Raw genomic sequence first — 12,002 nt, forward strand, 5'->3', positions numbered from 1 at the left:
AATTTTCTTTTAATTTTTGTACTGTTATTTATATATGCCCTGTGAACCGCCCTGAGTCCCTTAGGGAGAAGGGCGGTATAGAAATCTCAATAAAAATAAAAAAAATATTTTAAAAAAAATTCCAACTTTGCGACAACTTTTTTCCCCCCGTAAGAAGTTGAAATTGATTGATTGAACCCCTTTTTTTTGTACACGGCGGCGGAGGCCTAAAGCAAAAAAGTTTTATAAAACCCAGCTGAAGGCCTAGGACTGGGGCGACGGCACGCGTGCCCACAGAGAGGGCTCTGCGTGCCACCTGTGGCACCCGTGCCATAGGTTTGCCACCACAGACCTATACCATTGTTTAAGAAACAAGAGAAGGTTTATTGGTTAGATGAGGCAGGACTCTGCTTTAATTAAAATTGCTGCTAAATCCCATGTTGGGCATGTAGGGCACAGTTCCCTAATTTCTGTGGATTTCTTTGCTGGGCTATTTATATTTTGCTGTTATTTACAAACCACAAATTACTAAGAACAAACATGCCTATCAACCATCGTCCACAAGCTACCCAGGAAAAACGACTGCTTTATACACTGAGCTTTTATCTTGCTAAGTTGACTGTGGGAAAAGAACCGAGGAACACAACAGAGGCCCACGGATCTGCTTTGGGGCTAAGGAGGAGGGAAAGCATACCTGTAAAGTGGATTCAAGGCAATGATATCCCGGATGGTCTTAACAATCTCTGCCGTCAGAGCCTGCAAACAAACGGTACAACCAGATGAATACTGGAAGGGAATCTCCAAGGCTACATCTGTATTTGCCCATTGCACAGGGCTCCACATGTCTGCAAGAGGGAATCTTTGTGGGTCCTGTTTGGCTAAGACAGGACAAATACGTGCAGAAGTGGGCATCCTTGCATTCCCAGGTTCAGGTGGTTTCCTTCCGGAAAGAAGTCCTGCTAGGTCCCCTCACTCACTTTGACCTCTTCAGTGGCCTGGAAGTCTTCGTGGACCACATTCTCCACTTCCACCATGAGCACCTCGCCTGGAGATGCCTGCAGGGGTTCCAGCACCAGTTCAGCATCCTGGTGTTTTGTCTCTGGTCTCTCATCCGCTTCTTGCTTGGAACGCCTCTGCTTCTGGCGGGGTTTCTTCTTGGTCTCGGCCTCCTCCAGCTCCACTTCCATCCGCTTGTTGATGCGAATTCTGAAACCCCCAAGAAGGAAAAGACTGAATGGATCTATTAAGAACAGGGAACCCACTGAAGAGATTTTTTTTTCTTACCTTCGAGTCTGGATACAAAGTGTGGCTTGGTATCTGTTTGAAATACTGACATGGTCTAAATCAGGGGTAGGCAACCTCGGCTCTTTTCTGACTCATGGACTTCAAGTCCCAGAATTCCTGAGTCAGCTATGCTGACTCAGCATAGCTATGCTGACTCAGAAATTCTGGGACTTGAAGTCCATGAGTCATAAAAGAGCCGAGGTTGCCTACCCCTGTCTAAACCTTATACAGAACCAAAGACAGATTCAAGTGGCAATTTTTTTTAAAAAAAATAATGTCTGCCCCCATGCAGAAGAGATGCAAAGTTACAGAGATCTTCATCAATATAACATCAATTCTCCAATGCTGAATGGCATTGTTCCACATCCATCCACCACAATATAGCAATTACACATACATGAACGAAAAAGAAGGTCCAAGACTTGTGGAATGTATTTACCTCCGGTGTCCCATGACAATCATCCGCAACCTGTCACCCAGGTCCTGCATTTCATGGATTTGGACAAAAGTCCCCATCTGATAGATTTCATTTAGGTTTTCCACCACATCTGATTCATTGCTGACAAAAAAAAAAATCAAAGTATTTACTCAGTGACATTTGTGGAGAAAGATGAGAACTCAATTTCAGCAAACAGAAATCTGTTTTAATATTAACTTTGGAGCAAAGTAATTTGCTGACAGACTTTTTTTTTACATCTTATTTTGACAATAAAACTTTAAATGATAGAAAATAATCTATCAAGGCACTGTTCTGGGCCCAGTGCTCTTCAACATCTTCATGAATGATTTGGATGAGGGGACAGATGGGGAACTGATAAAATTGCAGACGACACCAAGCTGGCAGGAATAGCCAACTCTCCAGAAGACAGGCTTAAGATACAGGAGGATCAGGACAGACTCGAACACTGGGCGCTATCTAACAAAATGAAATTCAGTGGTGAAAAATGTAAGGTTCTACATTTAGGCAAGAAAAAACAGGTATAATATGGGAGGTACCTTGCTCAATAGGAGTAAAAGACGCAATAAAGAGAGAATATTCAGCTAGCCAGAAAATCACACAGAACATATCTAGAGTCACCAATGTGCTCCTTAATCTGATGACTGATTTACTGAAGTAAAAAATATATGAAGATCCATGTTTTACGACTAGCTAATTGGTGCTGGGAGGGGTTGAGAATAAATTCTATATAAGAAGTGAGGCAAATTCAAAATCATAAATATATTATTTTTAGCTGGGAGATCTCCCCAATACGAAGTCTTGACATTTTTGAATGTGGTACTGGAGAAGAGTCCTGAGAATATTGTGGGCAGGGAAAGGAAACAGACCAATGGGTCACTGAACAAATCAAGCTGAAGTACAAATGATCGGGCTCAATTTATTTATTTATTTATTATTTATTAATTTATTTATTATTTGGATTTATATACCGCCCCTCTCCCGAAGGACTCAGGGCGGTGTACAGGGCAATTAAAACACTATATACAACACATAATATACAAAATTAAAATAAATTAAACCAAGTAGCCCTAAACAATAAAACACGTTCTAAAATGTAAAATTTAAAATTTAAAATCTAAAACCCCAGTCCCTCAGTCCAGGCCGGCAAGCCAAGTCTTCAGGTCGCGGCGGAAAGAACGAAGGTCGGGAGCCATCCGGAGCTCAACAGGGAGCTGAATCCAGAGGGCAGGCGCGCCCACAGAGAATGCTCTCCCCCTGGGAGCCGCCAGTCGACCTCCGTGACCAACAGCACCCTGAGGAGGCCCTCTCTGTGGGAGCACACAGGACGATGGGAAGTTAACGCCCGTAAATAATCCGGGCCCATGCCATTTAGGGCTTTATAGGTCATCATCAGCACCTTGAATCTCACCCGGAAGACAACTGGAAGCCAATGCAGCTCGCATAATAGATCCTACTTCAGATCTATTAGGCGAAGGCCCATCTCTCTGGAGAAGGGCCCAGTGCTAAGAAAGAAAAGAAGAAAGAAAGAAGAAGACAACTAGCAGTAAGTTGGGTTGTTTACAATGGCAGTAGAAGCACCCTTGGGACAGCTGAAGGACCAGACCGATCATCATGGAAAAAAATCTGTCTTGTCAACTAAGAGTTGACAACTTGATGGCCTGTGAACAATCAAGTCTTGACAGCTATTTTGTGACCACAACATTTCACAACTGCTCAGGGGCCCAAACGTAGGGATACTAAAACGTAGAATTATTTCATATTACATATTGGATAAGTGGGAATTCATGTTTGCAAAAGTTCGGATTTCTGAATTCCAGCTAAGTAACAGAAGCTATTTTTTTAAAAAAACGTAACACTCTACAACAGTTCTGCAATGGAACCGAACTCTTTTTATTTCTAACATGAGATAAGAGAACGTGTCCTTTTAAATTGGCCTTCCCAGAGCACAATAAGCTGATCTTCAGAGCAAACATAATGTAAGGTTTACGCCAAAAAATTACAACTTACCTGTCATCCTTCTTGAGAAATACACCTGCGTATGGCTGAGCAAGACTTACTTTTCTCCTCAACAGATCGACCAGTTTTTTGTTCTTTACCTAAGAATTAAGACAGACTTATGAGACATTCATTAACAGGAACAGATGTCGTGATGCTGAATTCCAATATGCCAGCTTTCAACAAAGACCCTTCCCCTCAAAAATAAATTATAAATCGTATTTATCCATATTATTACGCCCAAGCTGGGATGCAGAGTGTACGGTACACTCTTTCCTTCCTTTCCATGGATCTGTCTGCCCATTTTTATCAAGAATACCAATCCGGATTCAAATATATAGCAGTCTAAGCTGTTTATTCAGATAGCTCTATAACCATGAGATCTCTACCGATTTTGGCCCCAAAACGTTACACAAACTCCTCCAAGAGGATTGATTCCAACACACCCTGCATTTGTCTATGGAGATTCTCAGTCATCCCGATCATGGTTGTCCCAAAGGCAACTGAACTTGGCTTTTCTGAAGAACTGAAGAAGATTCTTAGATGAGAAGTAAAACACTTTCGAGGAAAAACAAAGTCCAGTTGCCTTTTGAAAAAACACCCTTGGGACTCCCTGCATTTGTTTTGCATACATTTAGCACACTGTTATTATGGGGTACTGAGTGTAGATTAAAGAGAGAAAAAAGTGAATTTCAACAACTGTTGAATCAGGCTGCAGCATAACAAAATTAAAGGGGGTCTGAATACTTTATGAATGCACTGTATGAGTGTGTGTGTGCATACATACATACACATATACATACATACATAGATTGTTATATATAAAGGTAAAGGTAAAGGTTCTCCCGCACATGCGTGCTAGTAGTTTCCAACTCTAGGGGCCGGTGCTCATCTCCGTTTCAAAGCCGAAGAGCCAGCGCTTGTCCAAGGACGGCTCCGTGGTCATGTGGCCGGCATGCCTAGACACCAAAGGCACACGGAACGCTGTTACCTTCCCACCGGAGTGGTCCCTATTTTTCTACTTGCATTTTTACGTGCTTTCGAACTGCTAGGTTGGCAGAAGCTGGGACGAGTAACAGGTGCTCACTCCGCTACGCGGCACTCGGGATTCGACCCACCAAACTGCCGACCTTCTGATTGACAAGCTCAGCGTCCTAACCCACTGAGCCACCACGTCCCTTATTATTATATATACTCTCCCTGTAATCAATCAGTCAATTATATACTTCATTCTTTCTCAGGCAGGGCCATCCTGCAAATGTTGAAACTACACCCTTTTAGATTATTTAAGTTAGCTGTAGGCAGGAATATGAAGAATTATATCAGATTAGGTTTTTATTAGCGAAAATTACTAAAATGGATATTGAAACTTTGATAAGAGTTCTCAAGATAAAAGGAAAGAGCAGAAGGAGGGAGAGGTGTATAGGTCATGGAGAAATGTCTCTAGCCGTGTCTCTAAGCTGGAGTGGCTTTCTTTCTGCATTCTGATGCGACATTTTCACCTTCCATTGCAGAATCACTTTCTCAACAACAGGATCAGGTTAGAAAGAATGCCAGGTAAAATACGAATGAAACAGTTGGTGCCTTCTGGGACACCAAGAATTTTATTCTTCTGTTTTATTCTTCTCACACCCTGGACGGTATCTCTTTACTCTCCTACCATCCGGTAGGAGATATAGGAATATAGCCAGCCGTACCAACAGGCTGAAGAACAGCTTTTATCCGTGGGCTGTTAGGCTTTTGAATGGGATATAATCTTATGCAGAGTTGACTTGGGAGGCCGGTGTGTGGTGTAGTTGGTTCACATAGTGTGGTGGGATGGAGGGTTTGTTGTCACTGTGTGTTGGGGGGAGAGAGCACAGGGGGAGGCTCAGCTAATCTCAATGTACACATGTTGTACTTTGACAATAAAGGTTTATTATTATTATTATTTATTATTGTATGTAACTCTTCTTTTTCAAAACTTTTTTTTAAAAAAAATGTCCCCAATTCTTCTCACATCTCATCCAATTCATGTTATTAGTTTTTACCATATTTCCCTATATAAGGAGTGACTATCTTCTCCATCCTTCTCTACCTCCACAAATATCTCTTCTGACACTTACTGTAGTCAGCAAAAGTTGGTTCCTGCTTAGTGTGTGACAACCTGGCATCTACTAAAGGTGCTTCTATTTTAAAGTCCAGTTACTTTTAAAATAAAAGCACCTTAGGGAGAACCATGAGCTGGATGAATGAGGACCTCCACAGAAAATATCCTGGAACATACCTGCAAAATGTAAAAGCTTGGAGGGTGGGGACAAAATAGGTCAGGTGCCTTAAGTGCTTTTGCAAAAATTATGCCAAGCAAAAGCAGGCATCAATGCTTCTAATACAGCTTCTTTAATTATATAGATTGGGGTTGGACTAGATGACCTCCAAGGTCCCCTCCAACGTGTTGTTGTTGTTGTTGTTGTTGTTATTATTATTATTATTATTGTTATTGTTATTGTTATTATTATTCACTATAACACAGACTTATCTTATGAAACTTAATGATGGCTATTAGCTGGAAAAAAAATTTCCATGAAAGGTAACTTTGAGATGACTGCAATCTTCCTACATTTAGGAGAAAACAGGGCCTTTAAAAAAAAATGGAAAACTATCTAAAACCAGACATTTTCCGAGTTGTTGGTAAGGTTAAGGAAAAGCCAATTATCAATGCTGGTGATAAATTCTAGTTTTAAAATGAATGGCTTCAGTCAAATAAGATGATGAAATTTGCTAAAATCTGAAGCAACTGGCTAACTTGTTAGTCATATCCTTTGGCCCAGAAATAACTAGAAACCATGAAATTGTATTTTTATTCTAACATTAAAAGCTTGTATATACTGTAAGAACCTATTTTCAAATCTAAGGAAGCCTACCATGGCTCTACAATTGAAAAAAACATGGTATAAATACATGTTTTGGATATAATTCCTTGAATTTGGGATATTCCCCTGTCTAACAGATCATTTTCACATGTTACTGTTATTCAAAGTATTCCTGATGAGAAAAAGATAAGAACAGCTGCCAACTGCGGTATAACCCTGAACTTGAAAATAGAGATCTGAAACCCTACCAAGGCCATAGCTGTTGCCAGATTTGTATAGAGAAACCACACCAAACCAAGGTTTACAATCCAATTCAAGGACTGAATTGTCAAAAAGAAATTTAGTACTGCTACATAACTGCATTTTATGAACTATCTCAAGCTAAAGCAATGGCTAAATTGATAGAGGAAATTAGATTCTTAGAATTTTTAAAGTTAAAAAGCCTTATAACAAATTTAAACTGCAACACAGTCAAACATATTGAATGCTCGAAACAAATTATCCTAAGAAATCTATCAAAACAAATCTATCCAGATATAATCTATGAAAATTATGGAATGTCTTTTAAAATCTCAGAGGTTTGACAGAACAGAATCCACAAGTAAGAATCGTGCTTTTGAACTTTTTGAATCTTTTAAAAAAGGCATTTGTAACTCACTTAATGAAAAATGAATATCCAGTAGTACCAATTTACAAGAATTTGCACGGACAATGTAGTGGGAAAAGTTCTTTCTGACTTGCTAATAATGTACCATAATTAAAAAATTAGCTCTTCTGCTTTAGTTACTTTTATATGAATGTGCTTTTTTTCCAACCAAATCAAATTTCAGGTCAATCTAGCTCAGAAACTTAAGAACTCAACTGCTTGGCCAAGAAATTTTCGTTTTCCTTCAGATGGTTTATGGCTATCCTTGTTTTTTATTTTATATCTGACAAATACTTTACGTCTGAGCCCAGAAGAAGCGCCGATCAGCTGGAATGTTGCAGCATCTCCAGGGTCTTGTGATTTACATTCAGATGCTTGGCAACTGATTCATATTTATGACAGTCACAGTGTACCAGGGTCATGTGAAGTGACCAAAACCTGCTGCAACCACCCAGCAGAGGGGGGGAATAAAAATCAAACACCCCCTCCCCCCACTGCCAATCCTCAACAGAAATGCTCACAACAATGAAAAACGCCGCTGGGCAGGCAGGCAAGTGTCTTGCTCGGCTGTGGCTTGGGGGGCACTTTTTTCAGTGCCATTGTAACTTCGAACAGTCACTAAGTGAACTGTTGTAAGTCAAGGACTACCTGTACTTCATCACTTTTTTTCCTTTTTTTTTGGTCATCAAGTTTTTGACACCTTGCTAGCTAGGCGACTGGTGGTACTCAGATATTGCCATATCCTAAAAGTGGTACAATGGGTGAAAAAGTTGAAAAGCCCTCCCTTAGAACACCCTCTGTCTATGGTTATTGGTCATAAAAAATTGACAGTAGTCTTCTGCCACCCTGAGGTGGGAAACATAAAACCCCCCAGCCGTACAATAGGCATAGTGCAGTTTTCAAGAAACCTTTTAAGAAACCTCCCAAACCTACCTACCCATTTGCAAACCTACCTACCCATTTGCAAACCTACCCTACCCATCAGTCACTAAAAGCCTGTCCACTTCTAATGTAAAACCTGTGCTAGATTACCAAGTTATATACTATTGTCAAATAAATCAAATAAATCAAATAAATAAATATTGTATGCTTAAAATTACTGTTTCATACTAAACTAGACCACTGATTAAAACAAGCTAAAACAGATGGGTCACGGCAACAGCTCCTCTAAATTCTACAACAAAGCCTTCGCTCCTAGAGCAGGGGTCTTCATACTTGGCCCTTTTATGATTTGTGGACTCCAACTTCCAGAATTCCTCAGCCAGCATGCCTGGCTGAGGAATTCTGGGAGTTGAAGTCCATAAATCATAAAAGGGCTAGAGTGTGAATTAAGAAATGTTTCCATTTAAACATTGCGGTTTACTAGAAAGCAACAAATCCTTGCAAGAGAGGCTCTTTACCTACTACTTTATTACTGTTGTTGCTATACCTGGGTCAGTGTTGACTCCTGGTAACTGCCGAACCAGCCCCTGCAGTTTTCTTGCCAAGGTTTTCAGAAGTGGTCTGCCATTGTCTCCTTCCTAGAGCTAAGAGAATATGACTGGACCAGGGTCATCCGGTTGGCTTTGCACCTAAGGTGGACTAGAGCTCAATTCTCCCAGTTTCTAGCCTGCCTTAAATCACTATACCAAACTGGTTCTCTTCCCAGTAGTGGATCCTTCTGCAGTTTCAGATAAGGTAAAGGTAAAGATTCCCCCGCACAGGCGTGCTAGTCGTTTCCGACTCTAGGGGCCGGTGCTCATCTCCGTTTCAAAGCCGAAGAGCCAGCGCTTGTCCGAGGACGTCTCCGTGGTCATGTGGCCAGCATGACTAGACGCCAAAGGCGCACAGAACGCTGTTACCTTCCCACCGGAGTGGTCCCTATTTTTCTACTTGCATTTTTACGTGCTTTCGAACTGCTAGGTTGGCAGAAGCTGGGATGAGTAACAGGCGCTCACTCTGTTACACGGCACTCGGGATTCAGATATATAGAGCTAAATCTGAAATTGCTATATGCAGAGCCATTGTTTCATACATTATTACCATTATGTACTCAAGGCAACAAAATCAAATGCTAAGCTATGTCTCTGTCATTATAATAGCAGACAGGAGCTTGTTTACAGGGTCCTTTCCAGACTTACTTATCTTGATATACAGGTAGTTCTGAACTTATGACAATTGAGCCCAAGCTTTATGTTGCTAAGTGAGACATCTGTTAAGTGAGTTTTGCCCCATTTTATGACTTTTCCTGTCATAGTTGTTAATTGAATCACTGCAATTCTTAAGTTAGTAACATGATTAAGCGAATCTGGCTTCCCCATTGACTTTGCTCGTCAGAAGTTTGCAAAATGTGATTACATGATCCCGGGACACTGCAACCATCAAGTTTGATCACATGACCATGGGGATGCTGCACGTCAGTGCCCTTGTAACTTTGGTCGCTAAATGAACTGTTGTTAAGTTGAGGACTACCTGTACCAGAGAGTGAACCAAGTTTTTTGTACAAAGCAAAGCTCTCCCCCAAGCTATGAGCCCCTCCCAGGAAAAAAAAAACGATTTCTTCCTCTTCTCCCAATTTCTCTTCATTATCTGAAAAATATCATTGACGTGGATCACCTCGATTATCTTGATGAAGCGCGGGAAGACAGGGTTCCTGGAGATAGGTATAAGAGGCACGTGGGGAACGTGCTCAGGGACCATGAGCGGGGCCAGCGCTGTCACTACAGTTGGGCCGCCAGAATCTGAGCCTGAGCTGTCGGCGGAGCCAGGAAGGCCTCCGTCGCCCTCAGAGCCCTCCAGGTTGTCTTCGCCGCTGCTGCTGCCGCTGCTGCTGCTGCTATAGCCGCTGGAAGAACGTCCGCCCAAGAGAAAGAGCCGCTGCTGCTCCTCCGGTTGCGGCGCTCCTGATGGCGCCCATGCCGTCCAAGGTCCCGCCGCGGAAGGCGCAGAAGAGAAATGCCGCCTCAGCCCCGGCGAGGAGTAAACGCGATCCCGACATCTCCAGGTCCGACTGGAGAGGCGCAAAAGTAGCAGCGAGCGCGCCGCTGCAGCTGCCATCTTGCTGCTGCGCACCGATGACGCCATCATCACGAGACCGTTCTGCCTCCGGCACCAGCAAGGTTTCTTTGGCACATGGCAAGACGGGCGGAAATAGTAGTCTTTGTGAACCTCCTCTTCCGGTGAGGAATTGTCTTCCATTCATTTTTAATCCTGGATTCTGAGTCCTCCTCTTGTGTTTATGTTGTAAATTTGGACACGTGTATGACTTCAGTGTTTATTTTCCTTAATAGGTAAAGGTTCCCCCCCCCCCCCCGCACATGTGTGCTAGTTGTTTCCGACTCTAAGGGCCGGTGCTCATCTCCGTTTCAAAGCCAAAGAGCCAGCGCTTGTCCCAGGACGTCTCCGTGGTCATGTGGCCGGCATGACTAAGATGCCAAAGGAGTAGGGAATGCTGTTACCTTCCCACCGTAGTGGTCCCTATTTTTCTACTTGCATTTTTATGTGCTTTCAAACTGCTAGGTTGGCAGGAGCTGGGACGAGTAACAGGCGCTCACTCTGTTACGTGGCACTCAGGATTCGACCCACCAAACTGCCGACCGACAAGCTCAGCATCCTAACCCACTGAGCCACTGCATCCCTTTTCCTTAATAACTAGCTACTAAATTACACATTTGTATTAATGGCACAAAGATTACTTAATAAATAACATATTTAGTGTATTAATAGCGAGCAGTGATCGATATGTACTGTTTGTCAAGTTATATTTCAAAATATTCAGATATGTACTTAAATCACTATTATGGTAATTATGATGATAATGATTCATCACAGTCAGCCAGGTGTTCAGACTGGATTTGGCGTTTTTCTTCGCTTATGCTATGGGGTCATCCTCTGGAATAGACAGATCTGGGTGTTTGATGGGTGTTAACAGACATGTTCGCAAGATGTAAACTATTCCGAGTAAAGCCGTCTTTGCCAATTATTGTTGTCGATATTGAATTTATTTGCCGACTCTAGGCAATGATATGCTGTCTGATTTTTCTTTTCTCAGATGTTAAAGATAGATGAAATTTTAGAAGCAATGAATGGGAAAAATGAAGAATCCCTATGATTGTTTGACAGTAGCCTCACTCATAATTTCCGTTAGGAGGTAGTTGACTTCGGCTGATCTAGAAAACTCAGTAGAGTTGAACAATAGCAGTTTAATGGGCATTCCAGGCTATCTGCTAGAATGGGAAGTAAGAAAATTAAACTCTGGATTATAGTGGCAAACCATTTCCATATCATGCCAAGAAACTGCAAAGATTATTTTACCAGGAGTTGAGTTTAACTGGAAGGTGACAACTTTATACTTTCATATTTACTCCAAGTGAACAAGAAGCAAAAGCATATGAAACATATATTGTTACATCGGGAAAGGACTAACAATCAAGCAAAAAGACTAGTAAGAATATAGCAAACTTCCATGCTCCAAGAGAATTCATAGGTATGAGGGGGAAAGTTAAGGAATATTAGATATCTAAAAGTCAATTTGGAGTGAAGGAAAGGAATTGATTTAGAAAAACAGACTTGAAGACCATTTTTACCCAGAATCACCAATTAATTGGTCAGCTTCCACCACTGGTGGTGGTTAGCAAACTCCTGGTTCCCTATAAAGAACTCTGCTTTGGGGTGCTATAGCTGCCACTGTTCCGGACAAAGCATGATAATTATGAACTACAAGACTACAACTACAATCTTGTTTTGCTGTCCTTGCCAAGCTTCCATGTTGCCTCATTTATTTTATGAGTGATGAACAATTGCAGAT

The 12,002-nt window shown here is 41.7% G+C and overlaps 1 protein-coding gene across 1 annotated transcript in view; it reads right to left on the reverse strand.

Annotated features, from left to right (window-relative positions):
• The window catches only part of LONP1 (lon peptidase 1, mitochondrial), a gene marked incomplete at its 5' end in the record, with an annotated part of 31,114 nt that extends 20,832 nt beyond the window's left edge, over positions 1-10,282 (reverse strand). The window contains 5 exons of the mRNA XM_083379794.1: positions 674-735; positions 957-1,185; positions 1,703-1,822; positions 3,731-3,819; positions 9,812-10,282. Of these exons, the coding sequence (XP_083235920.1) occupies positions 674-735; positions 957-1,185; positions 1,703-1,822; positions 3,731-3,819; positions 9,812-10,282 (971 nt within the window). The remainder of the gene's footprint in view (positions 1-673; positions 736-956; positions 1,186-1,702; positions 1,823-3,730; positions 3,820-9,811) is intronic.
• Between the last annotated feature and the right edge of the window lie 1,720 nt (positions 10,283-12,002).

Source organism: Vipera ursinii (genome assembly GCF_947247035.1).
Source record: "Vipera ursinii genome assembly, chromosome: 1".
Lineage (NCBI taxonomy): Eukaryota > Metazoa > Chordata > Lepidosauria > Squamata > Viperidae > Vipera > Vipera ursinii.